General features: G+C 45.0%; 2 protein-coding genes across 7 annotated transcripts in view; one reads left to right on the top strand and one right to left on the bottom strand.

The window, feature by feature from the left end:
* The window catches only part of LOC100525024 (protein FAM205A-like), a 161,341-nt gene that overhangs the window by 13,851 nt on the left and 119,661 nt on the right, over window positions 1-27,829 (top strand). For 2 of the 3 annotated variants that reach the window (XM_021065319.1, XM_021065315.1), the window contains exon 2: window positions 19,736-19,868. The gene's annotated coding sequence lies outside the window, so the exon portion shown is untranslated. Of the gene's footprint in view, window positions 1-19,735; window positions 19,869-25,230; window positions 25,595-27,829 lie in introns of those variants that run through there. The other variant, XM_021065324.1, reaches the window with a different exon arrangement.
* On the bottom strand, window positions 300-25,854 carry PHF24 (PHD finger protein 24). Of its 4 annotated transcripts, none has more exons than XM_005654512.3 (8): window positions 25,687-25,854; window positions 11,499-11,880; window positions 10,296-10,481; window positions 6,495-6,573; window positions 6,002-6,207; window positions 5,494-5,654; window positions 5,095-5,193; window positions 300-4,800 (listed from the first exon to the last, which is right to left on the bottom strand). In XM_005654512.3, the coding sequence occupies exons 2-8, from the start codon at window positions 11,874-11,876 to the stop codon at window positions 4,704-4,706; spliced, it is 1,206 nt and encodes a 401-aa protein (XP_005654569.1). In that variant the 5' UTR covers window positions 11,877-11,880; window positions 25,687-25,854; the 3' UTR covers window positions 300-4,703. The 4 variants fall into 4 exon arrangements, with proteins under 4 accessions (XP_005654569.1, XP_020921045.1, XP_003122026.1 ...); XM_021065386.1 differs by having other exon boundaries at window positions 5,095-5,190; XM_003121978.4 differs by lacking the exon at window positions 25,687-25,854 and adding an exon at window positions 25,013-25,218 and having other exon boundaries at window positions 5,095-5,190.

Below are 27,829 nucleotides of genomic sequence, written 5' to 3'. Positions count from 1 at the left end.
AGCTCAGCAGAAACTGGCAAAATAAAAATGCCTAAAACTGGCCCTTGGGGTGTGTGTGTTTTGGGGGGAATACATAGCAGCCAGGCTCAGAGGACTTTTCTTCAAAAACTCTGGCTCTTCTCTTCAGTGCCCCATTTCCTGCATCCTTGGTAGAGTCCCTGCTTCCTCCTACCCCACCTATCTTGTGGGCTTCCTGAAGGCCACAGCTGCTCTTCTTTTAGACTTAGGAATTGGCCAATGATAGGAAATCAAACAGAAACTCAGCAGGTGCCCCAAACAACAAGGAACAAGAAGCCAAAACAGCATCACAATTTTTTTTATTGTAATTTCCACTGTGCCCAGCCTCTGGGAGCATCAGCTCCTTCTGGAGTGAAGGCTGAACCATGGGGTAGAACATGCAGCTGTAGTAGTGGGAAGACAGATCAAGCTTGGGGATATTCCCCTGAGCTTACTGTCAAGTTACCTTCTGCAGAAAAGCACATAGGAAGGGAGGGACCAGAAGCCATTAGATCCTTATTGTTACTTAAGTGCTCTCAGAGCCCTCCTCATAGGCCTGTGTTTGGCTGGGAGACAGACCAAGAAGCCATCTCTTACAGGAGGCTAGGCTTGAAGCCCTCTGTTTCACCATATATACGGTATATACTTATACCTCGCTGTTCTTATCTGTGGTCATGCCAACCCATGCTATACAAACTGGAATGTGATTGGGCTTCTTAGTCCCTGGCCTGAGCAGAGCTGACACCCTCTCCATTATCTGGGTCTCCATTATTGGGGCATGTGACCCAGAGGTAAAAAGGTTTTCCTTAGTGTTAGTTTGGGTCTGTTGGATATCTGGTAAACTGTTCATTTTCTTTCAAAATTGCCAAAAGCAGAGGCAGCAGGAAAACAACAGCAGAGAAAATGCTCAGTCCCACCCCACTCCAAGGTGAGCTGTCAGGAAGAGGCATGATGCATTAATATTCTCTACTCAAGGAGACCTCTCTTGTCTGGGCTACAGCTCAGGGCCCAGAAAGAAATCCTGGGTATGAACTAAGTGACATGGAGAAAGTAATTTTATTCTATTGTAAATAAAGGATAAATAGGGGTTATGATTACAGGTGCTGCTTGGATGTCCAGAAATTCTGGCATCGATATTATTCTGTCTTTTAAACATCAAGTATACATTTGCGTTTACCCTGATGGTTTGAAGGGGACATGCCTGCAGGATCACTAGAACCTGCTACCAGTCCTGCCTAGAGGTTACTCTTGGCCCTGTTAGTCATGGCTGGCCTGGAGCCCTGCCAGACATTTTCTGCTGAGCTTCCCTCTTGCATTTAGGGCATCTTGGCAGCACTCTTACTGAAGCCACGAGACCTGCAATGGTTGAGGCTGAGGCTCTATCCCCAGTCCCTATCCCCTGTCCACCTCCCCAGTAAGGGGCCCTCTTCCCAGGCAGTTTGACTCTGAGCTTTCCATATTGTTGATAGGAATGGGGAAATTCCAGATCTGTCTACTCAAACAAGGCCAAGGTGACATCCCATAGGGAGCACCAGGGCCAGAAAGGCCAGTGTCTGCTCTGTAGCCTCAGATGCTTAGGCTGAGGACAGAAAGAGGCAACGTGCTCTTGGGTGGCTTCATTCATGGCTATCCTCAAAGGAAGAGTATTTGAAAGGGGCCAGTAACTAGGAGCAAAGGAACGGCTCCATCTCTGGGATCAAAGGGGCCATTGCTCAGAAGTGCAGAGCCTACATCTGTTGGAATGCTGGTCTCAGGAGAGGAAGCCATGGAGCAGACCTGAAGAGACTGCATGGCCACAGCTATTGCCTCAGATGACCCTCTGTCCTTGCAGTTCCACTGTGTCATCCAGACACCCTGTCCTTAAATCTGAGCACGGAGAAGAGGACCACTGGGTGAAAAACAGACTTAGGGCAAATAATCTTCAGAGGAGCATCTATGTAACCTGAGCCTCCCTTAGATGGGGGTAGGGTGGGTGGTTTGGGAAAAGAACTGATCTCTGAAATTTTGGGCAGCCAAGAAGATTGAAATGTTTTTCTCATACACTTACTGGAGTGAGACACTAATTTCTGTACATGGCAGAATTTCAGACAGTCACAATGATGAAAGAGTTTGAAAAGGAAAGGGAATGGGCTTTACTAGGTTATTAGAAGTTTGAACATAACCATATATACTGCTGAGGGGGTCCATGGATTAGGACTCTGCAAAGGGAGATCTCAGAAGGGGGGGTTGCGGTGGAGCCTCTGCAACTTTGGACTTGGGGAGCAATGGAACCTCTCCTTTGGTAAAAGCTAGATGCCCACAAAGAAGAGGCTGGTTGTTTCTCCATGCTTTTCTGCTTCTTAGGACTCTTGTGGACTAAGAATGCTATCCTTTGCTGGGGGCAGTGTCCCCTGGACACTATGCAGCACACCGCCACCAAGGAAGCTTGCTGTCCTGGCATAGAGGGAGATGGGTGATCCAAAATGGGCCTGATCCTGTTGTGGAAGCACTCTGGGGCCTGCTTTGCCAGACCCTGGGATATAGCCGGCCTGATCTGGCCACAGTCTTTACCATTCACCCAAAGAAAGCTAGAAGCTGCAGCTCCAGAGAGGTATGCATCATGTTTGTTTGTGAAGGATTAGAGAAGACGACTAATTTCCAGTCCTTGTGACTGATGATGACGTAGGAAAAAAAACCTGTTTAGCTCTCAAAGCCCAGAGCTTGTTTCTACTCAAAATGCCTTGTCTGGGAGATCAAGCAGCCCAAGGCCATTGGCACAGAAGGTGATTTGCCAGGAAAGTAAGCAAAAGCCCCTGTGCTTAATGTGCTTTAATTTTCTTAGTGCAAAACCAAAATGCCAGGCCTGGCTGCTTGACATACAGACCTTAGGTCCAAGAGTCATGTGCTTCCTTTTTTTTTTTTTTGGCTAAACTGAATAATGCCCCCTCCTACTGATTAGTCTTGGGAGTATAGCTAAGAAGTAAGTATTTAAAAGAGTGGGCTTTTAAATGTTCAGAGCCATACACATTAACCCAGACTCATCTTCTGTCTACTTCATTTCAGTCTGAAATCATCCAACCCAAGAGGTTTCTCACTTGGCTTCTAGGTCAGGCAGTCTCTATAGGAGAAGGCCATATAGTGCTCTTATCATGCTCTTGGTTATAGCTCCCTCCTTTCCTCTGAGCAACACTGAGCTGTATGCTGCTTCTTCTGTAGAAGTGCCTTGAGCAATGGGGATATGTTAGCTCCCACTTGACTGAGCCAACCACCTCTTGAATAATTCTTGGTAGTCAGACCTGGCTAAACCTAACTCATTAGGTTGGAAACAGAAACTTGAACCCAAGGGCCAGGGCTGACCTGCAAGATTCAGTGAGCTTATTGAGAACTTAGGAAGGACAGCTGGGGCTTGATGGTCTTGCGTCAGCCTCTTCTTGGCCCTAGAGTCATCCCATGCCAAGCCCAGGCCCTAGGCTGGTGGGGAAGGATGTGTAGTGAGCAGTCGGGAGAAGCAGAAACTCAGGCCATATCTCAGTAATGAAGAGAAGGGAACACCTCCTTCTTCTATGAGGCTTTGCTGAGACTTTCTGTGCTCAAGAGAGCTGAGATGCAAATCCTCTTCTTAGCTCCAGCCTCTAATCCTCATTGTCAGGTGGTTGAAAAGAGTCCCTGCTTAGGGCTTTGGTGGAGTTGCTCTTTCTTGGGTGGTAGAAGAAGCTGGCTCTGCACTCCATACCATGGCATACTTTTCTAGGTCTACAGTTGAGTTGAGCTGGAAGGATGGAAAAGCATGAGCCTTCTTTCCTCGTCCATCCAGACCTTGTTCTCACTGGAGCTCAGGCATTGGGTCTGTGTGATAGCTGACCTAGGTGAAGCCCCTAACCCAGAGGGCTGTGACCCCTGCCACTATACCTGTTCCATTCAGGCCCCTTGGGCTCTGGGGCATGAACGCCTGTCTGAAAAACAGGGGCCAGGATGACTCACCTTGGTTTTTGACTATTCTGCTAAATAAAGACTTGGACTTGAATGATCTGGCTCAGAGGTTCTTAGAATTCTGGGCCCCTGGGAGGGGTTGCCTCCCCCTTTTTTAAGTAGGACTCCCCACACCCGTTGCCTTCTCTGCCACCAGCAACTGGAATTTAAATAAATGGGCTGAAGTGGTGGTTTTAAACCATTTCCCCACCTCAACACACCGAGGACATAGCATACACCTACCAGAACAGTGGCTCACAGTGTGCAAAGCGGGAGCCTGCTGGCATCTCTAGGAGAGCATGTGAGTCTGATATTCCCTCTTATTAAGAATGAAGGGGAAGAGACCCCCCTCAACAATATTAGGGGTTTCACAAAAGAACTTTGGCTCTTTTACAATGAAAAAGAACCAGGTCTCTGAAGGCATGGACAGCTAGGGGGATGTGTGTATGTGTATATGCGCACGCACACACACACGCATATACACATGCAGTGGCAGGCCCAGTCTACAGGGTGAGGGCAGGAGGTGGTCTAGGAATGGATGCTGCCACAGCTCCCAGGGCTTCTCCCTGTGACAATGCATTTACTGCCTCTGTTGTGAGGGGAATGGTGATTTCAGTGGCATAAAGCTTAGTGACAATTTGAGATGTGGGCAGTGCTCTATCCTCATAAGTCTCAGTACCAGAGGTTGGTGGGGGGAAGGGAGAAAGGAAAGGAGGGGAGAATGCCACTGTCCCTGAACTGAGCTTCTCTGCTCCATGCTATCCTGGGGGTTTCAGGTGGATGGCGGCACTGTTGGGGCGAGCAGCCAAGATGTAGACGACATTCTCCTGCAGGAAGGTAGGCCAGTCCACAAATCTGGAGTGGAAGCAAAGAACAGGTTTGTGAGGTTAGCTGCAGAGCCTAGAGACCACCTGATCACAGTGGCAGCATGGCTTGAGCTGGGCAAGACTCAGGGAAGTGCCTGTGCCTGATATATTGATGGCTGCTGTGCTTCAAGATGACAGACCAGCTGGCTGGCCCTATGGATCTGAAGCCTGTTTCTGATGTTGGGACTTGCTGTTTTGGGGTGGCAATGGGTAATGCCCAATCTTACTTGTGTGTATTTGGGGGCTGGGGATACAGACGGCCAGGTAAAGAGGTGTCACTCACCTGGACTCAGGCTCTGTGGGCAGCATGGCCTTGTCCTGACTCTTGCCGATGCTGCCGGCTGGGCTGCTATCTGCTATGGGACCCACATGGCTGACACTGCTGGGCACAAACATATGTGGTTAGGAGAGGACAGTGAAAGGTCTGGCCCCTTCTACATGCTGGTGAACCTAGAGTTATGGACATGCATGCCCAGACTTGTCTGACACGGGGCAGCAGAGTTTGCGGTAGAGGCTTCCTTATGCCTTGGCCAGTAGGAATCACTGTCCACTGTATAATGCACAGAAGGATCCTCTCCCAGCTGCTGGAGACACTGGCAGGAGAAACAGGGAGGTACCTTTCATACCAAGGGCCGTTTGGCATGGAAAAAGAAGGAGGGTACATGAGTGGTAGGGCGCGGACCTGACACTGCAGGAAGGAGCCTCTGCAAGGCGTTTGCAGAACCAAGAGTGCTGGGCACGACGGCACTCTGCCTCACTGATAGAGCTCCCACTGCCCCGGGCCAGGAAGGTGGCTCGGGCTCGCTCACGCTCCTTGACGGTCAGAAGCCTTAACAGAGAGTTCTGGGGAAGAAGAGACAAATTAAGATCTTGGAGGTGAAAATACTTTGTAAGCTATCAAGCCACAGAGAATCCTACCTCCATTATAACCTCTGCAACCTCCCTTTGAAGCTGCCCGGAGCCTTCTTGGTAGCACCAGCATTTGCAGTGGGGTCCAGTGCAAATCAATCTTCCTTGGGCAGTTTCCCCAGCCTAGGCACTGGATCACCTGTCACTGGATGGAACCTGAGCCCTTTTCTGGTACTGGTTTCTGCTCAGAGGGTATCCAGTGTGCCCCCAACCTGCCTGTCATGCTTCCTAGCTCTCTGCCACCCAATATCCCATGGACGTTTATCCCAGCTGGCCCTCACCTGGGGACGCAATTGCTGCAGAAGTAGGAGGGACTCATGGGACAAGAAGTCAGGCCACTCTATGTGTCCTCGGTGTTCAGGGTCCAGGGCTGCAAACTGACGAGCTGCCTGCTCCTCTTGCTCCTCACTGAGAGCCCTGTCACTCTCCCCCCGCTTCGCTGCTTGGTGGCGGTAGCGCAGGAAGTCCTCCAGTGTCAGGGAGCAATCTGTGGGGAGGCACCCCATGCTAGCCATGCCCACCCTTTTCCCAGCCTCTGAAGTACCTTGACTCAACTCTAGGATACCCTCTAGAACCCCCACACCCACAGCTCTTGCCCATTCTCTGTGTCTATAGCCAGGATAACTCAGGCCGCGGCCAGGGGTGGGCCAAGAGCTTGCTAACAAGGTCCCCGTATACTCCAGATTCCAAAATACTCCTTTCATGGTTCATCCTAGAAAGTATGCAGGAGAAATCTGCTCAGCTCTGTCCATCAGCAGTACTGCCCAGCCTTACCAGGGATGACTTTACACTGCTGAAATGTCTCTGTGAGGCTATACATTTCCTCCTCAGTTAGCAGCAAGTTGAGGTTGTCCTGAAAAACAGGAAGAGCTGAGTCAGTGGCCACTTAGGCAAGTGAGAAATAAAGGCCAAGGATCAAGAGGGATGGAAACAGTATTCTATCTAGAAGGCAGTTCTGGTATCATCTAATCCCAGCCTCTTATTCACGATCAAGGAGACTGAGGCCTCAGAAAGGGGAGAGGACTTTTTCAGAGCTGCCCAGCTCTGGGGCAGGATCTTCCCCTGAACCCAGGTATCCTGACCTCAGCCCCAAATCCTTTTTATTAAAATAGTGGTTTGTGGAGTTCCCGTCATGGCTCAGTGGTTGACGAATCCGACTAGGAACCATGAGGTTGCGGGTTTGATCCCTGGCCTTGCTCAGTGGGTTAAGGATCCAGTGTTGCCGTGAGCTGTGGTGTAGGTTGCAGACGCGGCTCGGATCCCCGCATTGCTGTCTCTGGTGTAGGCTGGTGGCTACAGCTCTGATTAGACCCCTAGCCTGGGAACCTCCATGTGCCGTGGGAGTGGCCCCAAAAAGGCAAAAAGACAAAAATAAATAAATAAATAAATAAATAAAATAGTGGATAGGCCAGGGACTCCTTAGCGACGCCTTAGAAAGCTGTTGCAAGGGAGGAGTTGTAAGTGGGCAGTGTTGTGAATTCCTAGCTCCATCAGCCAGAGCAGCTTCATGTCTATCTATTTTATGTATTTAGCTTCTGTGTTAGACTGTGCTCAAAGAGTATTTTAGTTAAAAGTTTAATTCTAACTCTAGTTTCCATATTTTATAAAATCATTTAATTCTAAAATTGTATCATTTTATATAACTCTATAATGGTTTTGAAAGAGGTGTCACCATGAAAAAGTTCCTAAAACCAAATAAGTTTTTCTGTGATGCCATGGAAGTTCTAATCCCAAAAGAATATTGATAAGTTATTTTGTTAGCATTAATTTAGGAGTTCCTATTGTAGCACAATGGAAATGAATCCAACTAGGAACCATGAGGTTGTGGGTTTGATCCCTGGCCTCGCTCAGTGGGTTAAGGATCTGGCATTACCATGAGCTGTGGTTTAGGTCACAGTGTGGCTCAGATCCTGTGTTGCTGTGGCTGTGGCATAGGCTGGCAGCTGTAGCTCTGATTAGACCCCTAGCCTGGGAACCTCCATATGCCGTGGGTGCAGTCCTAAAAAAAAAAAAAAAAAGCGTTAATTTACAGTCTTATATTCTGTCAAACTGTATCAAAACATTCTCTATAAAATATATAAATATAAAGCATAAATATATAAAATATAAAAACTATTAAAGATTCATTATTATAGAGTCTTTCCATGCTAAAATACAAGCAAAGAACAGAAGCAGATATTTCATGACTATTCATTTGTGGATTTCATGAAGAACTCAAACCATTCTTTGAGTAAACACTAATTGAGCACTTAGTATATGCTTGGCACAATGGTGTATAACATTGTGAGATGTTCAGAGTGGCTACATTGTGTGTGTGTGTGTGTGTGTGTGTGTGTGTGTGTGTGTGTATGTGGCTATGTGTGTCTGTGTCTGCCTGTCTGTCTTTGGATAAGGTAGGGAAGAATGATAAAAGATAAGGGAGGGGAAGTGGGCAAAGCCTGACTGTGAAGAGCCTCAAATGTCCTTTATTGAGCCCCCCTTAAATTAGGCCTTATTTCTAACAGGAAGTCATGGAAGGGTTTTTAAGTGAGGGATGCCCCAGTATGCTCTTTGTTTGCTGTGGAGAATGGGTGAGAGGGGCAAAGTCTGGAGGTATGGAAGGCAGTTAGGTGGCTATTGCAAGAGTACAGGTAAGAAAAGACATGAGAATGAAGAAATGGGGAGAGATTTGAGGAATATTAGGAGGTAGAATCAATAGGACCTGTTGACCTACTGGATGTGAGGGGAGAGGGAGAGAAATGAGTTGGGATTGGTAACTGGAAGGGGTGGTATTAGTCACACAGATAAGGACTGGAGGAAGGACAGATTTGGGGAAAAGGATGAGTTCATTTGGGGGCACACAGAGTATAAAGTAGCTGTGAGATATCAAAATGGATATAAGTCCAAGAGACAGAGGAAACTGAGGTCTGGGCATGCAGATTTGGGAATGATTACTGTTTAGATGGTGGCTGTAGCCTCTGAAGTGGATGAAGACTCAGAGAGATAGAAAGGGAGGGAGGGAGAGAGAACAGTGAGAAAAGAAGAGCGAACAGAACCCTGAGAAACATCAGCATTTGGGACTGTAACAAGAAACTAATGGCATTTAGAAAATGATCAGAGAAGAAGTTGGGAAGAGTATCAGTAGAAGGTAATGGAAGCCAAGAAAAGAGAGTTGCATGATGGAGGAGGTAACGTTAACAGTGTTTATATAAGTCAGACGGGATTTTACTGATTTTATATTTTCTCTAGTTTCCAAGTTTTATGTAATAATTCGCATGAAAAATACTCAAATCCTAAGTAATAAGGAAGTGATAAATATGTTAAAAGTTAAGTAAGAAGATGCCTGAGAAAAGCTCACCAGACTTGGCAGGCCACTGGTGATCTCAGGAAGAGCCAATTTAGCAGAATGATGGATGCATACGCTGAATTACAGGTGGTTGGGGAATCACAAGGAGATGATAAAGTCCTTTCAAGAAGCCTGGCTGGGAAGGGGAGGACCTTGGAAGAAGCCTTGTAAAAGGTTTGTGGAGAGTGGTGGTAAGCATGGCCGGATTGAAGGAAAGGGAATCATGTTATTTCTAAGGTTTAAGAAAGAGACAACTCAACCTAGTTCCCATCAGCAGGACATTGCTGAGCAGAGTTGCCGTGAGTGAAAAGACTGGCACCTGTCACTACCAGTAGTGGTGACTCGAGAACACTGCCTGTAGAGCAGGGGTCTGTTGTGGCATACTCCAGCTGGGGAAAAGGATCTACATGGCCAGAAATAACTTTTAAACTTCATTTTATGATAAGCCATAAAGAGTGTTATTTGTTAGAAAGTGGTAGAAAGAAGAGGGGAGCAGATACTCCTTACTCTGAAATCAGTGAACAGTGAAGATATCTTCAGGGCAATGGATCAATAAGGCAAGACTTGAACTTTATTCAGGGGTGCTGAGAAATGGATATGAAGCTGGCTTTCTGCCTTTTCACAAGTTGCTGGGCATTTATGTATAATCTACAAAGTTCTGAATCAATAGACCTTTGTTACTTAATTTAAAAAGTGATCACTTGAGAGATGAAGAACAAATACTCCTAACGTAGAAGACCAAGTGAGGATCTTAGGACCAAGACACTTTCCTGGGATAGAATCTATCCTTATCAGAAGCAAGCCAGTTAGGATTTCGGGTTAGTTTTTCAGATGAATACAATGAATGATGGTATAGACTATTACAGTAAGCACTGCTCCATACTATCCATTTAGTCCTCTAGCTCAGTGGTTCTCAACTGGGGTGATTTTGTTCCCCCAGGACACTCTTCGTAATACCTGGAGACATTTTTGGTTGTCACACCCGGGGGTGGGTGCCACTGGCATCTAATAGGTAGAAGTTAGGGATGATGCTAAACATCCTACAATGCATACACAAAAAAGAATTGTTGTGCCCAAAGTGTCTACAGTATTGAGGTAGAGAACACTGGTCATAACTCTAGGGGCCCTGTATCTACCACTGGAAAAACTCTAGGTCGCTGCCTAGAAATCAGCGTTCTAAGACTGGGCCTCCAGAAGAAGTGCCAAGTCCCCAGCAGAGCAAGAACCCACTACCCCAGCAGAAGGCTCACACAATAGTGGCAGCTCCAGCCTGTCTCTGTGTGTGCCATCTCTGTCACCTCCGCAGCGCTGTCTCCTTGGATGTAGCCCATGCGGCGCAGGCAGCCATCATGAAAAACCCTGGTGCAGACCCTGCATGGGAGGAGGCTCTCAGCCGTCCAGACCTCACAGACGTCACACATCTCATCGTTGACAACCTTGGGAAAGATAGCAGCAATACAGATGTGTAAGCACAGGCAGCGAGATTCATGGCTGCCAAGGACAGTGCCACCTGTGTGGGGCTGAGTGTCCCTGGAGCAGCCTACAGGAACAACTCCAACTGAAGCAGTGTTAAGCCAATAGAGCTTTCTCTTGAAAGATAAGAATCAGGGGGTTCTTTGAGCTGCCCAGGCCTCTTGTGACCATGTTTCTGAGCAGGGATGCTACTAAGCATTTTTGGAAAGCATAATCTTCTGTGAGAGATTGTCCCAGGCATTTCAGCACAGTTAGCATCCCTGTTTTTCTGCACAATTCCCAGTTTTGGAACCTTCTAGAATTCTCCAAGCACTCACCCCAAAATTTCCAAATGCCTCCTACAGAGGGTGGAGGGCTGGCAGGAGAACTGCCATGGTATCATTCCTTATCATCCATGCCTCAAGTCTTTCAATAAGACACATCTAGGATGTAACTTATTTTTTATTTTATTTTTTTTGGCCATGCCTGCAGCATGTAGAAGTTCCTGGGCCAGAGACTGAACTTGAACCACAACAGTAACCAGAGCCACAGTAGTGACAACACCAGATCCTTAACCCATTGAGCCACCAGGGAACTTCCCAAGATGTAATATTCTTATTCTTGGGGAAGAAATTAAATTTTTTTTTTGTCTTTTTAGGGTCTCACCTGTAGCATATGTAAGTTCCCAGGCTAGGGGTCAAAGCATACACCAGATCCATAGCAACATGGGATCTGAGCCGTGTCTGCGAACTATACCACAGCTCATGGAAACACTGGATCCTTGACTCACTAAGCGAGGCCAGGGATCGAACCTGAGCCCTCATGGATACTAGCTGGGTTCATTTCTGCTGAGTCACGAATGCAAACTTCCAAAATTGTTTTAACCCAGCTCCATCTTTCTAGTTTTGAGCCTCACTTCAACCATACCCAGACCTCCCTGTCCTGCCCCCTGCCCCTCAGAAGGTCTAAGACAGGAGATTCTGCCCTTACTGGACACTCACAGGCTCTCTGGGCTCCAAGCAGATATCTGGAGTCTTGTCATCATCCAGCTTCCGAGTGGGGCGGATGAAGGCAGGGGGTGTGAAACGATTGGTCCCGTCAAACTCCTCAGGCTCTACTCCACGCCCGTCCCGGAGCCTCTCCCAGGCAGCACGGTTGGCACTGCTCTCTTCTTGGAGTGCTGGGATGCTTGCCTCTGCTTCTTTCTCCTCCTGAACTTCCTGGACAGAGCCCTCTACTGTGCCACGGCGGGACCCTGGAACCTCACCTGTGCGTCGGATGGAAGGCCTGTCCCGCAGCCCATCCTTGAAAGCAGACACAGCCAGGCTCACCTTCTGCACCTGCTCCACTGTCTGTCGCTTGGACATCAACACCCCCATGGCTCTGTGGACAGAAAGCAGAGGGGCCTGGACCTAGCCAATCCTGACCATGTCAGAGCCAGTGCATTTCAACCATTCATCTAAGTGGCAAGTGCTATTAAATAATTTCTTCCCGTTCTGAACTCAGTAGCATGGTGGGGTGGACAAATAACTTGTTAAGGAGTCAAAAGACCCTGGATCTATTTCTCACTGGTCCGTGACTTTGGTTTTCCCATCTATAAAGTGACGGTGATTTGTTCAGCACATTTCACAAGGTTATCAATAGGATAATGTGAGAAAAAGGGCTTAACAATGCTTAGTCGACCAGAAAGCATCTACAAATGTGAAATAGTATCTCCATCTCCCTTTCTGTTAGTTGGGACCCCGGAGCCAATTAAGGCAGTTAGGTCCATGGGTTCCAGGCCTCTGCTACTTTGAGAGAGCTGGAGACATAAGAGTCCAAGTGTCTCCCAAAGATGATGCTAAGCTTAAAGCAAGACTGCAGCTACACATTTCTGACTTTTGACTGAAGGAGTGCTCCTCTGATAAGTGCTGTGCACAGTAATCTACATCAAATGCCTACTTTTTAAGTCATAATGAATGAACTCCTATATTTAGAGGACTCCTTAATTAGGCACTCAGGACACTTTATCACCTCATCCATGTGGTCAAGATCTCAAATCCTCCTTTGCCCCCTCTATTTAGTGCTATTCCTACTCATGGGTCTGTTTGTCTATCAGAGATAATCTGCCTATCACAAGCTTTAAGGTGCTTCTCACACTTCTAAGTCTTCACTAATGTCACTCATTCTGCTCAGATTCTCTGAACTGTTCTGATTCTCTGTAACCTGTTCCTTCATAGGTTAAAAAGGAACATTATCCTTGCTCTTCCTCCGTAGTACCAGGGTATGGCATTGGAAAGTGAGGGCATGACATGGCAAGTTGCAAAGCTGGTTTGCTATTTCCTAGCCTGAAGGGTCTTCGTGGAATTCAGTTGGGAAATGTTTGTTCTAAGTCAAGTGGAGCAGAGATTCCATTTTAGCCTTGCTCTTAATCCATCACAATCAAGGCATATTGAACAGTTCCATGTGCAAGACACCAAATACTCATCACAGGATACAGAAGATGGGAGAAAAGAGTCTCACCACTCAAGCTACCTAATACCAGAACTCAAATAAGAGTAAGACAGAGTTCTGGAAGTACCTAAATGAAGGTGAGACCACACTACTGGGAGTCAGAGTGGACCTCAAAGAATGGGTAGGAAGTTATCCTCAGTTTGTTTGAGGGGAAAAAAGGTCACAGGTAAGGAGGAGAGGTTCAGGCCAATTAGAAGGCTACTATAATAGTCCAGGCAAGAGGTAGAGGGTTTAAACTGAAACGGTGGCAGCAGGAATGATACTGAGTTGATTCGATACTTTGGAAATAGAAAATTTTAGAGATGAATTGATAACTTGATTGAATCAAGGGTACAGGGAGAAAGGCAGTTAATTTTTTTTTTAATTGAGAGAGCGGTTTTATATTTATTTATTTCCCAGCTTTATTGAGACATAATTGATAAAGAACATTGTTTAAAGTATACAGTGTGATGATTTGATACACAAATATGTTGTGAAATGTGTACTACAGTAAGGCTAGTTGGCACATCCTTTACCTCACATAACTACTATTTTGTTGTTGCTGTTATGATGAGAACATTAAACCTCTACTTTCACAGCATCTTCAAGTATACAGTGTAATACAGTTTACTATGGTCATCATGCTGTACCCTAGATGCCCGGAACGCACTGATCTTATAACTGAACATTTATACTCTCTGACCAATACCTCTCCATCCCTCTCACCCCTCAGCCTTGGGCAACCATCATTCTGCTCTCTGTTTCTATAAGTTAAATGTTTTTAGATTCCACAAAGTATTTTCATAAAGTATTTCATTCAGTCCTTTCTGCCTGACTTACTGACAGGGCAGTTTTAAATAGTCCACCTAGAAGAAGGGTAGTGCCATTTATAGAAATTGGGAAATAAGAGAGAGGGATAATGAAATTGCATTTCATATGTGCTGAATTAAAGATGTCTCTGGGACATTTAAAGGTGTTTAGGACACCTAAAGGTGTTAGGTTCCCTGCTACTTAAAAATTTTCAATGGCTTTCCAAAGCTTTCAGGATAATGTCCTCCAAATCAGTTTCTCTACCATGGCCCAGTGAGGCCCTCCTTGGTCTGGCCTCCTTTCATTACTCTGTGTTCTAACCACACTGGTCTTCTTTCAGGCTTTGTTTGCCATGCTCCCTCTGTTTTGGATCTTTGCACATTTCTCCATGACCTCTCCCCACCTCTAGCACCTATTCATCTAGCAGAGCTCAGTTCAAGTACTGCTTCCTCATGGAAGTCGCTGTTAACTCCCCAGTCCAGGTAGGAGTGCTGACAGCACCATATTCTTCTATTCTAGAACACTTACCTTGTCATTACATATTCAATAGGATGATTATCTAATCAATGTCAGTTTCCTCTATTAAATTGTTTTTACCCTGCCTAGTACTTACTTCTACCTCCTGGCACCATGTCTGAAAGAGAAAAGGCGTTTAATAACATTTCCCAGCTAATTAATTGTGGATAAGTCTTTTTGATTTTTCAATAAAATATTAATACACATAAAATCTTATGACAGCCACATCTTCTTTCCAGAAACAACTATTGTATGTACCACAGTGGTACAAATTCCTACTCTGCCTGTGTGCTTGCCCTGCTATCACTTATCAAAGAAACCCAACCCCTAATTTTAAATCTATAAACTTCCTGATAAGAAAGTTCCTCTCTTCCTATTTGTAAAATTTGTTTGTAAAACTAAAATATATGACTAAGAAATATTTGCTTTGAATAAGTAGCTGTTATTTATAGGATAGTGGCAAAGGAGATTTATTGAGGGAAGATTTATCGATCAAATCAGGAAACACTGAAGATGTCTAAAGTGATTAAAACATTATTTTCCTCAGTTGCAAACAATTATTGGACAATAGGGGAATGGTTCAATTATAGTACAACGGAAGACTGAACAATGAAAAACACTGAGGTAGAAGTAAATTTATGAATGTGGAAAGATGTTCAAAATATATGAACACATTAATGAAAAAAGCAAGTTACAAATGCTCATGTTATGATCTAATTTTGTAAGAAAGAATGAATTTTTTTTATATTTTTATGAATCTGCTTTTCTAATTTTCCTACATTGCAAATTAAATATGTAATTTAAAAAGTCACAGAGGCAACCTGGGAACTAGTTTTAGTTCTAGATCTGCCATGACTCAGGGACACATTATTTTATAGCTTCAGGCTTCAGTTCTCTGTTAATATGCGTGTTTAAAACATGTAGTCTTAAGCATTTAGAGTGCTCATGTTCTTTTTCATATTCTTTTAAAAGCCCATGTGACCTAATGAGGGTATCCAGCCTGGGTAGGGGTGGGGCTAGGGATGGAAAAGAGCATATACATATTTTAGCGCTTTTGATGAGGCTGTGGACCCAGGGGGTTGGACCTGTAATCTGTAGACATTGTCCACATGCTTCATGAGCACTGGCTGTGCCCTACAGTTAGGTAGGAAAGAAAGTCCCCAACTTATAGCAAGAGGAACAGGCACATCATACCAAAAAGAATGCAAAACTAACACCTGACCCTTCACTGTGGAACTTCTTCATGATCAATTACTATTTCCAAGGCCACAGTGTTTTCCTCAGAAACCTTCCATGGTATGTTTTTCATGTTTGGACTGTGAACCACAGTAAGAAATACAGTTTACGATGTGACCCTGTACACACAGTTATAAACACATGTTCATAGACCCATAACTAAACCCAATGTTTTGTGAAACAATCCTAATTTTACTAAATGTGATGCTCCCTGATATTTTCCATCCTCTCTATCCTACCTAGTTCATTATAATAATCCTGAGAGTTCCTGCTGTGATACAGTGGGTTAAGAATCTGACTGCAGTGGCTTGGGTTTGATACCTTGGGTTAAAGGATCTGGCATTGTTGCTGTGGTGTAGTTTGCAGCTGCAGCTTAGATTCAATCCCTGGCTTGGAAACTTCCATGTGCCACAGGTATGGCCATAAAACAACAACAACAATCCTGATAATGACCCTCTAAAATGATTTCATAATGGGTCTGGACCTGCAATTTTTCAATATAGTTTTAGAGTCATTATACAAAGAGACCTATGCTTTTATCTTTTTGTTAAAGATGGTTACCTCTTAAAGACAAGGACAACATTGTGGGGTATAAGATAAGATTTCTCCTTGATTGGAGTGGTGCAAGAACACAATCCTCAAGCCTGTCTTAACACTCTGTGTGGTTGGAAGGTCTAGCAGATTGGACTGCTACTAAAATACCTTTGACTAAGGAAACCCTACCTATATGAAAGGCTGATCCTCTGACCTGTGGGGGCATGTTTAAAAGGATATATATTGAAGCATTTTTATAGTGATAAAAAGGTGGAAATAACCTTAATAGAATTGTTGAATTATTTGTGATATATTCATGCTGTAAGAAGAAAGAAGAAAAAAAACTGATTTAATCCAATAGGAACACATAGATCAGAGCAATGACTCTTACTGGGTGGATCCTAGGGCACGCAGGGGTTTATGTATCAGAACTCCAGGAGAAGGGAACAAACAGTGGGTTTAAAAAGCATAAAAGAGTTCCTGTCCAGTATGGATCAGTGGTAATGAACCCAACTAATATCGATGAGGATGCGTGTTAGATCCTGGCCTTGCTCAGTGGCTTGAGGATCTGATTGTTGTCATGAGCTGTGGTGTAGGTCGTAGACATGGCTTGAGCCCTGTGTTGCTGTGGCTGTGGTGTAGGCTGGCACCTGCAGCTCTGATTTGATCTTTTAGCCTGGGAACTTCCATATGCCGCACATGTGGCTCCAAAAAGAAAAAAAAAAAAGCAAAAATCAAAAGAAAAAGCCTATCAATTTAGAAAGGAAATATTAAAAGCCATCACTTTTTTTTTTTTTTTTTTTTTTTTGGCGGGGGAGAGGTATATACAGACTACAAAACAGCAGAGCTTGACAGTATCCTCTTGGTGCCTGGGGAGGTACAGAAGGTGCTAGCTCTCCAAATAGTTGGTGACAGACCCCTTCCAGAAGTTGTACTAGAAGTTTTAGGGAGCAGTCATAAGACATTTATGTTCATCATCAAGAAGGCATGGATTAAAAAAATGGATAAACACTTATTTGTAAAATTCACTTTTTTTAAGAATGATTCACTGAAGGAAAACCAATGGTATGCATTTGATTCTTACTACCCTTTTTAGATAATGTAATAAGAGTCCTGAACAAAGGCCAGCCACTTAGGAGGGCTACTCTACTCTGTAAGTGACCTGACTCATTAATAGTGTATTGGCAAACTAACCACAAGCATATCCCAACACACTGCAGTCCTGAGCAACCACTATTCTCTGTAAGGATACCAAGAATCACTACTAAGCCACTCAATTGTTGATGTCACTGGAAAGGATTTGGGAGTGTATCTTTAAAGGAATTTCAATGCAAACTGAAGATGACATCCACCAGCAAAACATACAAACAGATATAAAATCAAATAAAAAGCTACTTTCTAGTCCTGACTACAGGATCTTGGAGTACTTCTATTCCTTTCACCTTAGATGGTTCAGTTTTCTAGGCCACCTTATGCCCATAAGGGCAGAAAATGTAGAGCAGAGCCACTAAAAAGAAAGCATCAAAATCCAAACAAGACCTCAAGTCATTTTGCATCGACATGGCTTTTATTTTGAGAGTAAACTGTGAGGACACAACAGAATTAGGCTTCAAACCAAACCAAAACCTTTAATGCTTAATGGAGAGGACCACACTTGTATACAAAAGACACCTTGATTAAAAGCAAGTGTGCCGAAATCCACAATGTGCACCTGGGGTGTTTGAGAAATTAACAAAATCAGCTTTAATTTCTAGAGAAACAAGTGGTAGTGATTAGTGATGGGTAAAAACAAATGCCTGGTGAGGAAAGCCTGGCCTCTTCTGTGCTGGAAGGAGTCCTAGGAAGAAGAGAGAGTTAAAAGGAAATAATGTTGCAAAGATGCCACAAATTATACCTAATGATTACTTCTTTGGCTGATGGGTGGAATTGGGATTTTCTGTCTTCATTACAAGGATGAAAGAGGGAAAGACATTGTCCCCAAAATGATGTGACAATCAGAGGATTTGTGGTACATAGGGAAAGCCTGGAAAAAAAAAAAAACAGGAGCAGGGGCAGGAGCAGATGGTGGAGAATAAGAGGGACAAGAATGGAGAATAGGGCTATTTGACTCTATAAACTGAAGGAAATGAAAAGAGATGACAACCAGAATCTTTCTTTAGGGAACCGAAGTCTGTCTAGATGTATTTGTCAGGCAGTAAGATGTATGTGGGCAGCTTGAAATGTGTGTGTGCAAGACACACCTATTCTCTGCAGAGCACATGCTTACAACGCAGTGGGATTATTTATAAGGGCAAAGTGGTGGGAGTAAGAGGAGGAGGGGGTTGCTCCACAGCAGGAGCTGATGGAGAAATAAGGAAGGGGAAGGCAGCTAGGGAACCTCTTCCAAAGCTCTTAATAAAGATCTGTAGCTTTGAGGAGCCTGGGGAGCAGCCCTCCCAAGAGGAGTCATCTCTGCATTGGGCATGCTAAATGTAAAGTACATTATTTGCTTTCATCTGATTCTTCGTATGGGAATGACAACTGTTTGAAAAAGGCTCAAAAGCAACTAAAAGTGATTGTTTGGAGATTATGAGGGTTTCCCTAAGCAGGAACAAGGCAAAGAAAACCTCTGAGTTGGGGAACAAAGAAAACAACCAGAGAGTGGCTTGAGCAGACGGAAAAAGGAATCCCAGGGTTTCACTGAGACGAAGAAGGAGAAAAATCTAGGTGGTTCCAAATGCCCTTCACAGAGCATGTGTTAAGTCCTGGTTCAATGAATGCTATAGAGAAAACGAGGTGACAAAAAGTTTCAGATCAAACTCTTTCTCTTCCTCAAAGTTGGTCAGAGAGACTGATCAGACGAAATCTTCAGAATTAAATTCTAGAAAGTACACACCTGCTCATCTCATAACATCTACTCTGCTTCTCCAAACAGACCCTGACTGCTGATTCAGGGCTAGCAGGAATGAGAACAAGTACCATACAGTAGATATGGGTGATTTCTTTACCACAGGAGAGAGCTACAGAATTGCTTGGCTAGTTTCCACAACAACAATGATAAAAAAAAGATACTAATATTACTGAAGTAACATTCCCCTGCACAGTTCCTGGGGCACTATGGCCTGGCTCACAGGAGGCCAGCTGCCCTGAGGGCATGTGCGCTAAACTTAAAAATGTATTTCCACTCTCCTGGGTTTGGGCTGGAGAAATTTAGCATGAGCAGTATCTGCAAACAAGGGTGAAAATTTTGAAGGTGGTTGACAATTGGCTTCAGGTAACATGTGCCTAAAAGATTGTCTGAGAGCCTCAAGGAAAGCCACATACCTAACACAGAAGGTGACCAGCCAGAAATGCATGGAAAATCAGCAGAACCAGGGTCAACAACATGCAGAATGCACAGCACAGTCCCTAAGCTCACTGTGCACATCAACATCAATCTTAAGACTTTAAACAAAAACCACCAAAAAGAGTCTCCTTAACTCTCTTCTGGTCTTTGAGGAAATTCAGGTCTGAAATAGTGTGACTGATGTCCAGTGTCTCACCACAGTGCTCTTGGAGCCTGTTTCTGGTCAGCCATTCCGTTGCCTGGCAGTAGCCTATGGACTACTTTTAGTTTTCATGTCTAAAGACCCTGAAGGGGAATAACTGGTTTCTCCCTGTGCCTCTCTTCTTCTCTGTTTATCCAATACAGCAGCATTAGCTTCCGTCAGCCCAGGAAGACACAGTCACCCTCGACTACACAGGGCTCTTCTGGGGTTTCCAAGGAGAACAAAGGCTGAAGACTGAGTAAAAATGTCTTCCTGGACGCAACTCAAGAGAATGAGGTATGAGGGAGGTGAGGCTGTTGTTCACTATTTACTGAAAGCCCAAAAGCTCTAATATACATAAGGACAAAATTATGGCATGATCTGTAGCTTCTGGAGGACTGGAATGAGTCTTCATGAAAAGCTACAGTGCTGGCTTCCCACAGACGCAGAGCAACAGTTAAGGAATAGCACACCATCAGTGATTGGCTGGCATGATTGCACTTAGCAAGTAGAGCTTTTCAGCAAGATGGAGAGACACTTTCTGTTCCTTGGGGCCCTGAAGCACAGATTCAGCCCTATATATACATTATACCTTAATTATCATGACTTACTGTTGCTTCTACAAATATTTGCCTAGATGCAGCCTACTATGTGTCAGGCACAAATTAGGTGCTTAGTAACTGTTGGTAGAATGAACAAACAGAACCTCTGTGAGAATGCAATGTGAGTATGTGCATGTGTAGGGGGCATAAGTATAGGATTAGAAAAACGTGTTGCTTGAGCTAAATTTTGAAATATGAGTGGGAGTTACCCCGGTGGGTAAGGAAAAAAAGGCATTCCAGGAAGAGATAAAAGCACCTGCCAAGGCATAGAGCTATATGGGGACTCCATAATGGCTTAGATGGTATGAAGCCAGCCAGGTACTAGATAGAAATAGGCAAGGAAACCTGCCTTCACATAAGAATTTGCCCAAAGAGCTGGTTTGAGATAGTATGCTTAAAATATTTGTTTAGAGGGAATATGTAGGAGTTCCCTTGTGGGCTAAGGATCTGGAATTGTCACTGCTGTGGTATGGGTTCAATCCTTGGCCCAGGAACTTCTGAATGGTTCAGGAGTGGCAAAAAAAAAAAAAAAAAGAAAGAAAGAAAGAAAAAGAATGAAAGAAGAGAATATGTATTTGGATTTCAGGAAAGAAAAAAAAAAACCCATAAACAATTGGATTTTTTGAGGTCAGGTATCAGGATAGCCCTGATAAGTCCAGGGCTGACCAGTGAGTGCATTGCTTTGGACCTATCAGGAAACTCCTCTTCATAGCCTAAAAGCTGGTACGTAGTTACTGGCTGGAGCTTTCCCTTTGGGACACCCATAATTCTGACTAGGAGACTCAAAAACAAAACAAAACAAAACATGAAAAAAGGAGAGAAAGCCAGCCAGCCAGCCTACACACTATTGTTTTAGTGAGAAGACCCTAGTAAGATGAAACATCTCTCAAAACCAAATAGAAATCATGTACGCAACAACAACAACAACAAAAAGACAAAAGACAAAAAAAAAAAAAAAAAAAAAAAAGGGAGTTCCCGTCGTGGCGCAGTGGTTAACGAATCCGACTAGGAACCATGAGGTTGCGGGTTTGGTCCCTGCCCTTGCTCAGTGGGTTAACGATCCGGCGTTGCCGTGAGCTGTGGTGTAGGTCGCAGACGCGGCTCGGATCCCAAGTTGCTGTGGCTCTGGCGTAGGCCGGTGGCTATAGCTCCGATTCAACCCCTAGCCTGGGAACCTCCATATGCCGCGGGAGCGGCCCAAGAAATAGCAACAACAACAACAACAACAACAAAAAGACAAAAGACAAAAAAAAAAAAAAAAAAAAAAAAAAAAAAGAAATCATGTACGTAAGAGGGCTTTGTAAACTGTCACATGTCATCCAAATATAAGGTACTGTAAGGAGTCCCATGGTGACCCAGTGGCTAAGGATTTGGCGTTGTCACTGTTATGGTTCAATCCCTGGCCAGGGAACTTCTGTATGTTGTGGGCACTGCCAAAAAAAAAAAAAAAAAAAAAAAAAAAAAAAAAAAAAAAAAGAAAAAGAAAAAAAGAAAAAACAAAACCCAAACCAAAAACAAGTATAAGGTACTGTCATTATTATCATAGAGAACCAAGAGTGTGGCCAGTTCATTCGAAGCATGTGGGCAAAAGCAATTCTGGCAGAACAACAGCAGGAGAGCCAAGAATGTGGCTGCCAGAGGGGGCACAGAACAGCAGTTGCATTTCAGTGATGCCTGGGAAAAGGCATACTCTATGATGATTCTTATACTCTATAAAGTTGTACTTCTCCTCCTACTTTTCTTACTTTTAATAGTAAATGATTAGAGACTGACTGATTCTTGTGAATTCCCCAAGGGCAAAGAACGCTCATATTTATCTGGCATAGCCTGGCAAGTAGGTAGCACTTAGTAAATGTATACGGGTCTCTGAGGTGATTGCTGGAAGGGGAGAAAGGATGAAGGGGGATGTTATTATAGAAAAATAATGTCTTCAGTTGGACACTGATGGTCTTGGTTTCTTGGTCCAAAGATTGTAAGCATTTCTGTCAGAACTTGGTCATTAAGATTGAGAGGCTGGAGTGGATAATGGTATTCCCATTAGAAATGAATAAAGCAATTTAGAAAATGAAGATAGCAGAAACCAAGAGCACTGCTGGAGAGAAGCACGGGGGACTGAAAGATAATAGATTCTGTAGCTAAAAAGAAAGGAAACTATTTGTATAAATATGATCCACTTAGGAACAGGTGTACTGTAAAAAATATAAGGAGTATGGGAAATGGGCTGGAGAAGGTCCTACTATTCATATGTTTGAGGAAAAGGAGCAGTATCAAAAGACGGCAAATGTAAGGGAGGAAAAAACCCTACGAATGTGGTCAGAGAAGATGGAGAAGATTAAAGGCTGAAAAATCCAGACCCATTTGTGCACACTCAAGGGAACCTGAATGAGCCATTCTCTTGCCTTTTATTTCTCTTTAGAGAGTTTTTTTCTTTTTTTTTTAAAGAAGATTAAGGCCACCTGGTGACATCCTTCACACCCATTCTGCAATGATTTGGTTTGCAGACTCATGCTGTAATTCGAGGAGAGACAGACAATAGTCTTAGGATTTTGTAATCTTAATGTTTACTCAATGCTGGATATCAAAGAGGTGATATCCAAGGTCCAATATCTGGGAAGTACCTGGAGCCATCTAGCAGTTTTTCCAGGGTCACAAGTGAGTGTGCTACCAAGAGCCCTCAGTGAAAATAGCAGTTTAGGGATAAAACTCCAATGACAAATCTCTGCATTGGAGCAAAGATCATATTTGCAGGCTTGCTCTTCTTTTCTTTAAAAATATATATCCCTGTTTATTTTAGTGTGTTAAGCTGATGAGAGGGTTTTGATCCGAAAGGGGATTATAAACAACTCTGTAATGGGGAGATATTACCAATATTAGCCTTTGTCAGAGTTTATTCCACTGAGCTATGCGTGAGATGCCACACCCAGGTCATTCTGTTTTTTTCACAAGCCTGATTGTTCTTCTCACTCTGTAACCCCAGGAGCCCAAGGAACCCACTTCTATTAAAAAAGGATGTCATTAGATTTGGGTATTTTGAAGGAGAACTCTTTCAGAATGGCTCTGTGGTGAATTCCGTTGCTTAGCTCCCTCACCACTCCAATTTTGGACAAGTAACCAGTCTATCCTGGGCCCCAAATTCACATCCTTGGATTCAGGTGGAATGAAAGATACTACAGCCCAGGGGGTGAGATGAGGGTACATCACCGTATCAGGCACAAACCCTTTGCATTCCCGAGATGTCAGACTCCCAATAAGCCTTTCCTGGTTCTATGCCTTTTCTGCTCTCCCCCTCATCATGCAGAGGCACTGTTGGGCAAGTGTCCTGAGTGGTATCTGTGGACCAATGTCTGCTAGTGCATGTAGTCAGACGGCCACAAAGACACTGTGGATCATGTTTCCTAAAAGTGATCCTGTCTCTCTGTCCTCTCCCTCAGGGATTCAGCAAGCAGGGTATGTGGTCTCAGGACACTCCATCCTCTGAAAGGTTCCACTAGTTTCCCAGAGCAAGTTCTGTCAAATACCTCCCCCAGAGGCCTCCCCCAGACCCATTTAAGTATAGAGCCACCCAAGACATCATTACAGTGGGGTTGCCTTTGAAGGAAGCCACACCCTGAAATCTGGAGATTCAGTGGAAATCAGTTCCTGCAGCAGTCTCATCCCCAATTAAACTGTCTTCATCCTCTTAATCACCACATTTACTGAGCATATACTACTGCGAAGCCTTATGCTTGGTATCTTAATTCAATTTATTAACAAATAAACATTCTTCTGCTTCTCCTTGATACTTTTTCCCAAATAAACTTAGCAAAACAGACTTCATGATTCCATACTTTGTGAACTTGGGCCAGTTGCTAAACCTCTCTCAGTCTAAAGTGCTGAATGTTTAAAAGGGGATAATTTCATAAAGCTGCTATAAGGATAATATGAGATGTTAAACATCCCTGGGACACTACTTGGTGAATTGGTGCTCAATAATCATAGTATACTTCCTTCCTTCGAAGGATTTTCTTTACAGGACCTGCCGGAGTCAGTTATTCTGCCTAAATTTACTGCTCTTTTCCTGAGGATCAAGCCCAGGGGCTCAAATCGCCTTCCTTTGCTTCAGAGGCCTCACTGGTCTTCCCCTCCCTTGCCACCTATGATTTTATAGAAGTTTCTGTCTCCAGCTTGGAGGCAAATGGGCTACCACAGAGAATACAAATTCTAATGGGCTGGGGGGATGAATGGACAAAAACACAGCTCCACAAGACCCCTGTCTCTCCATCATGTTGAAATGACACAAGTTAGGGCACATTAAGCCCTGAAAGGAGGTCAAGGCCAAAGACCTTTGGACACTTGGGAAGTTCCTCCTAGCCTGGATCCCATGGCAGGATCCTCTCCTCCCAGTCACAGGTTCCTTGCAGGCAGTTCTAGGGCACAGTCTCAGGTCCTCCAGTACACAGGGGTCCTCTGTGGGGCCCACCCCCACCATGCAGGCTCCTGAGGCTCCCTTATGTTCCCAAATGGTCTTCCACTGAGATAACACCAGAAACCAGCCCTGTCCTCCCTTAGGCACAGACAGCCTCTACAGGATGGTGTCCTCCACACTGGGCCTCCCGGTGGCCACAAATGCTGAGAGCCCTGCGAGTCTCCATTCGCACGGGAGTCTTCCATGGGGGTGGGTCTGCACACCGCCTCCGGAACTCTCCCAAGGGGTAGAGGCAGGATACTCGAGGTTCATCCACTTACACAGGGACCCCCTCGGGGGCGGCTCCCACGCATCACCTCGGAGGGTTGTCCGCTGCCCGCAGACCCGCCCCTCACGGTGCCTGCTGGGTCCCCGCCGCCCCCGCCCCTGCTTACCGGGACCGTCAGGGTGCGGGACGCGGGTCCGGGGCTGGCGGACTCTACACTGCGGGCCCCGCGCCGCCCATAGCAGCTCAGGAGCCGACGTGCTGGGGCCGAGCGCTGGGAGCAGGCGGCGCGGGCGGAGCAGCAGGCTGTGGCGGCGGCGGCGGCGGCGGCGGCGGCGCGCGCGCCCCGAGCCACCCACCCTCCCCACCTCGCGAGCCTGCGGCGCGTGCGCCCGCGCGAGACGACCTCCGCGGGCCGGGGGCGCGCGCCCCGCCCCGCCCTCCTGCACCTCGACGCGCTGCCCTCTCGCCTCAGACGGCGACCGCTCGGGGCCTGAGGCGCTGAGGGACGGCGGGAGGGAAACGGTAGACCCGGCCTCGGCGGCCCGCTCGGATGAACTGTGGGTCTGGGTGCCAGTGGGCGCCCCCAACCAGCGCCGGGCTCTGCGGCGCCGGGACTGCGGCAGCCCGCCGCCCGCGGCAAGGTCAGTGCCCGCCGGGAGGAGGGGGCCCCGCGGGCGCTGCGGCCGCTCCCTTGCCAGCCCGCGCCCGAGCGAAGCCTGAGTCCTGCTGCCAGCACCTGCCTGGGGAGGTGAGAATGACTCATCTGGCTGCCGGGTTCTATCTCCCCTATGGAGGCTTGCTGCCCATTCAGGCCCAAGATCCTGGCATCAGGGCACTCACTTTCGCAGTACCACATGGCAGAGGGTCCAAATGAGCCTTCACAGAGTGCTTGACCAGCTCTTTCTGTGTGCTGTTTTCTGAGGCTCTTGGCTTTTCATCTCCTCAGCAAAGTAATCCAGTTTTTTTTTGCTGCAGCAGCCTCATCCCTCACTTCAAATAGCCACTTATCACGAGGCCAGCAGTTCTGAGAGATATAACAGGTATTACACCAAACTAACAAGCTCTTGAAGAGGGCAAGAAAAAGATCAAGTCATAAAGCACCTAGCAACTAATTATAAAGTAATTGGAGATATGGAAATGATACGCCAAGAACTCTTTTTTTAAAATTAATTGCATTTACATTTGCAATTTCTTATGCATTCAATGTGTATATCTCAAATACAATTCACACCATTTTTTGAATACCTAGTACTTGTTTTTTTGTTTTTTGTCTTTTTAGGGTCGGGCTGCACCCTCTACTTAACGGAGGTTCCCAGGCTAGGAGTGGAATCAGAGTCCATAGCCATGGGCCTCTGCCACACCAACCTCCCAGCCATGTCTGCCACCTGCCCCATAGCTTGTGGCAGCAACACGGTGAGGGAGGCCAGGGATTGAACCTGAGTCATCATGGATACTAGTTGGGTTCCTAACTGGCTGAGCCACAGTGGGAACTCCTTGAACATCTAATACTTGTTTCACTCTGCTAGTGCCATAGGAAATTTAAAAAAACCCCTCACTTTGTTCTTAGTATCATGAAACTTACCAATAGGGAATATAAGGTAAATACAGTACCACATATTGCTATTACTTTTTTTTTTTTAAATGGTCACACCTGCAGCATATGGAAGATCCTGGGCCAGGGACTGAATCTGAGCCACAGCTGTGACCTAGGATGCAGCTGAACTGGCTGTGAGTGGAACTCATCCCTCCACAGCCACCTGAGCAGCTGCCCTCAGATTTTTAACTCATTACACCACAGCAGGAACTTCTTGCTATCACTTTCAAAGTGCCAGGTACTATTCCAAACACTTTAAATATATTAAGTCATTAATTTTCACACCATCCCTTTGAAGGTACTGTTAGTGTCTACATTTCACTCATGACTAAAATGTGGTACAGAGATATTAAACAACTTGGCTAAGGTGTCACGTAGCTAATATGTAGTGGAGGTAAGACTGAAATCCAGACATTGTAACATCAGACCCCAAGTGCCTAACCATTTTACTGTACTGCTACTGAGAAAGAAAAGACTGCTAATCATTAATATTTGGAATTCTAAAATTAGCACTTATCTCTCAGGAGCCACTATCTTTTTTTAAAATCCCCCTGGAAAAGTAACACAAAGAGCAGACAGCTTTATAGTCTGAAGGCCCTAAACCTTCTTTAGAGTTACATCATACCAACAGTTTTACAGATAGGGTTCTTGGAACTGTTGTTAGTAAGCACTTTATTTCTAGGCTATTCAACAGGCTTATGTGGAAGAGGAGGCTGTAAGAAATCACCAAGGAAATCACTGTTGGTTAATTCCTTCCTTCATTAAAAAAAGTCTTTTGTACATGTATAGAATGTCAGGTGGTGTTCTGAGAACTAGAAGGGGTGCAAATAAGAGTAAGACACAGTTCTTTTCCTCAAGGAGCTGTAATCTCACAGAGAAAACAGGTATTGACGGAGGATCATAATACAAAACAGAAAATGAGCTGTGTATAACAGAAGAATGAAATGCAATGCAAATTCCGAGGAGTAGAGAGACAGGTTACTTGGTGTTAAGGGTGCTTGGGTTAAGGAAAACACTTCATTATCATTTAACTTATTGTTGATGTTGAAGTATTACATCAGCATAAAATTTATCAAATTCTGGAGTTCCTGTGGCTTAGTGGTTAACGAACCCGATTAGTATCCATGAGGACGTAGGTTCGATTCCCTGGCCTTGCTCAGTGGGTTAAGGCTCTGGTGTCCGATGTAGCTCGGATCTTGTGTTGCTGTGGCTGTGGTGTGGGCTGGCAGCTGTAACTCTGATTCAACCCCTAACCTGGGAACCTCCACATGCTATGGGTGTGGCCCTAAAAAGACAAAAAAAATTTATCAAATTCCTTTTAAAAAAATGACATTCAAAAGTATATTCAGAAAAGACAGTTTTTGTTTTATTATAAGGATTGTTTGGAGT

Source organism: Sus scrofa, chromosome 1, assembly GCF_000003025.6.
Source record: "Sus scrofa isolate TJ Tabasco breed Duroc chromosome 1, Sscrofa11.1, whole genome shotgun sequence".
In the NCBI taxonomy this organism is placed as follows: Eukaryota; Metazoa; Chordata; class Mammalia; order Artiodactyla; family Suidae; genus Sus; species Sus scrofa.
The sequence above is the reverse complement of the archived record's forward strand: the minus strand, read 5'-3'. Positions and strand labels throughout refer to the sequence as shown.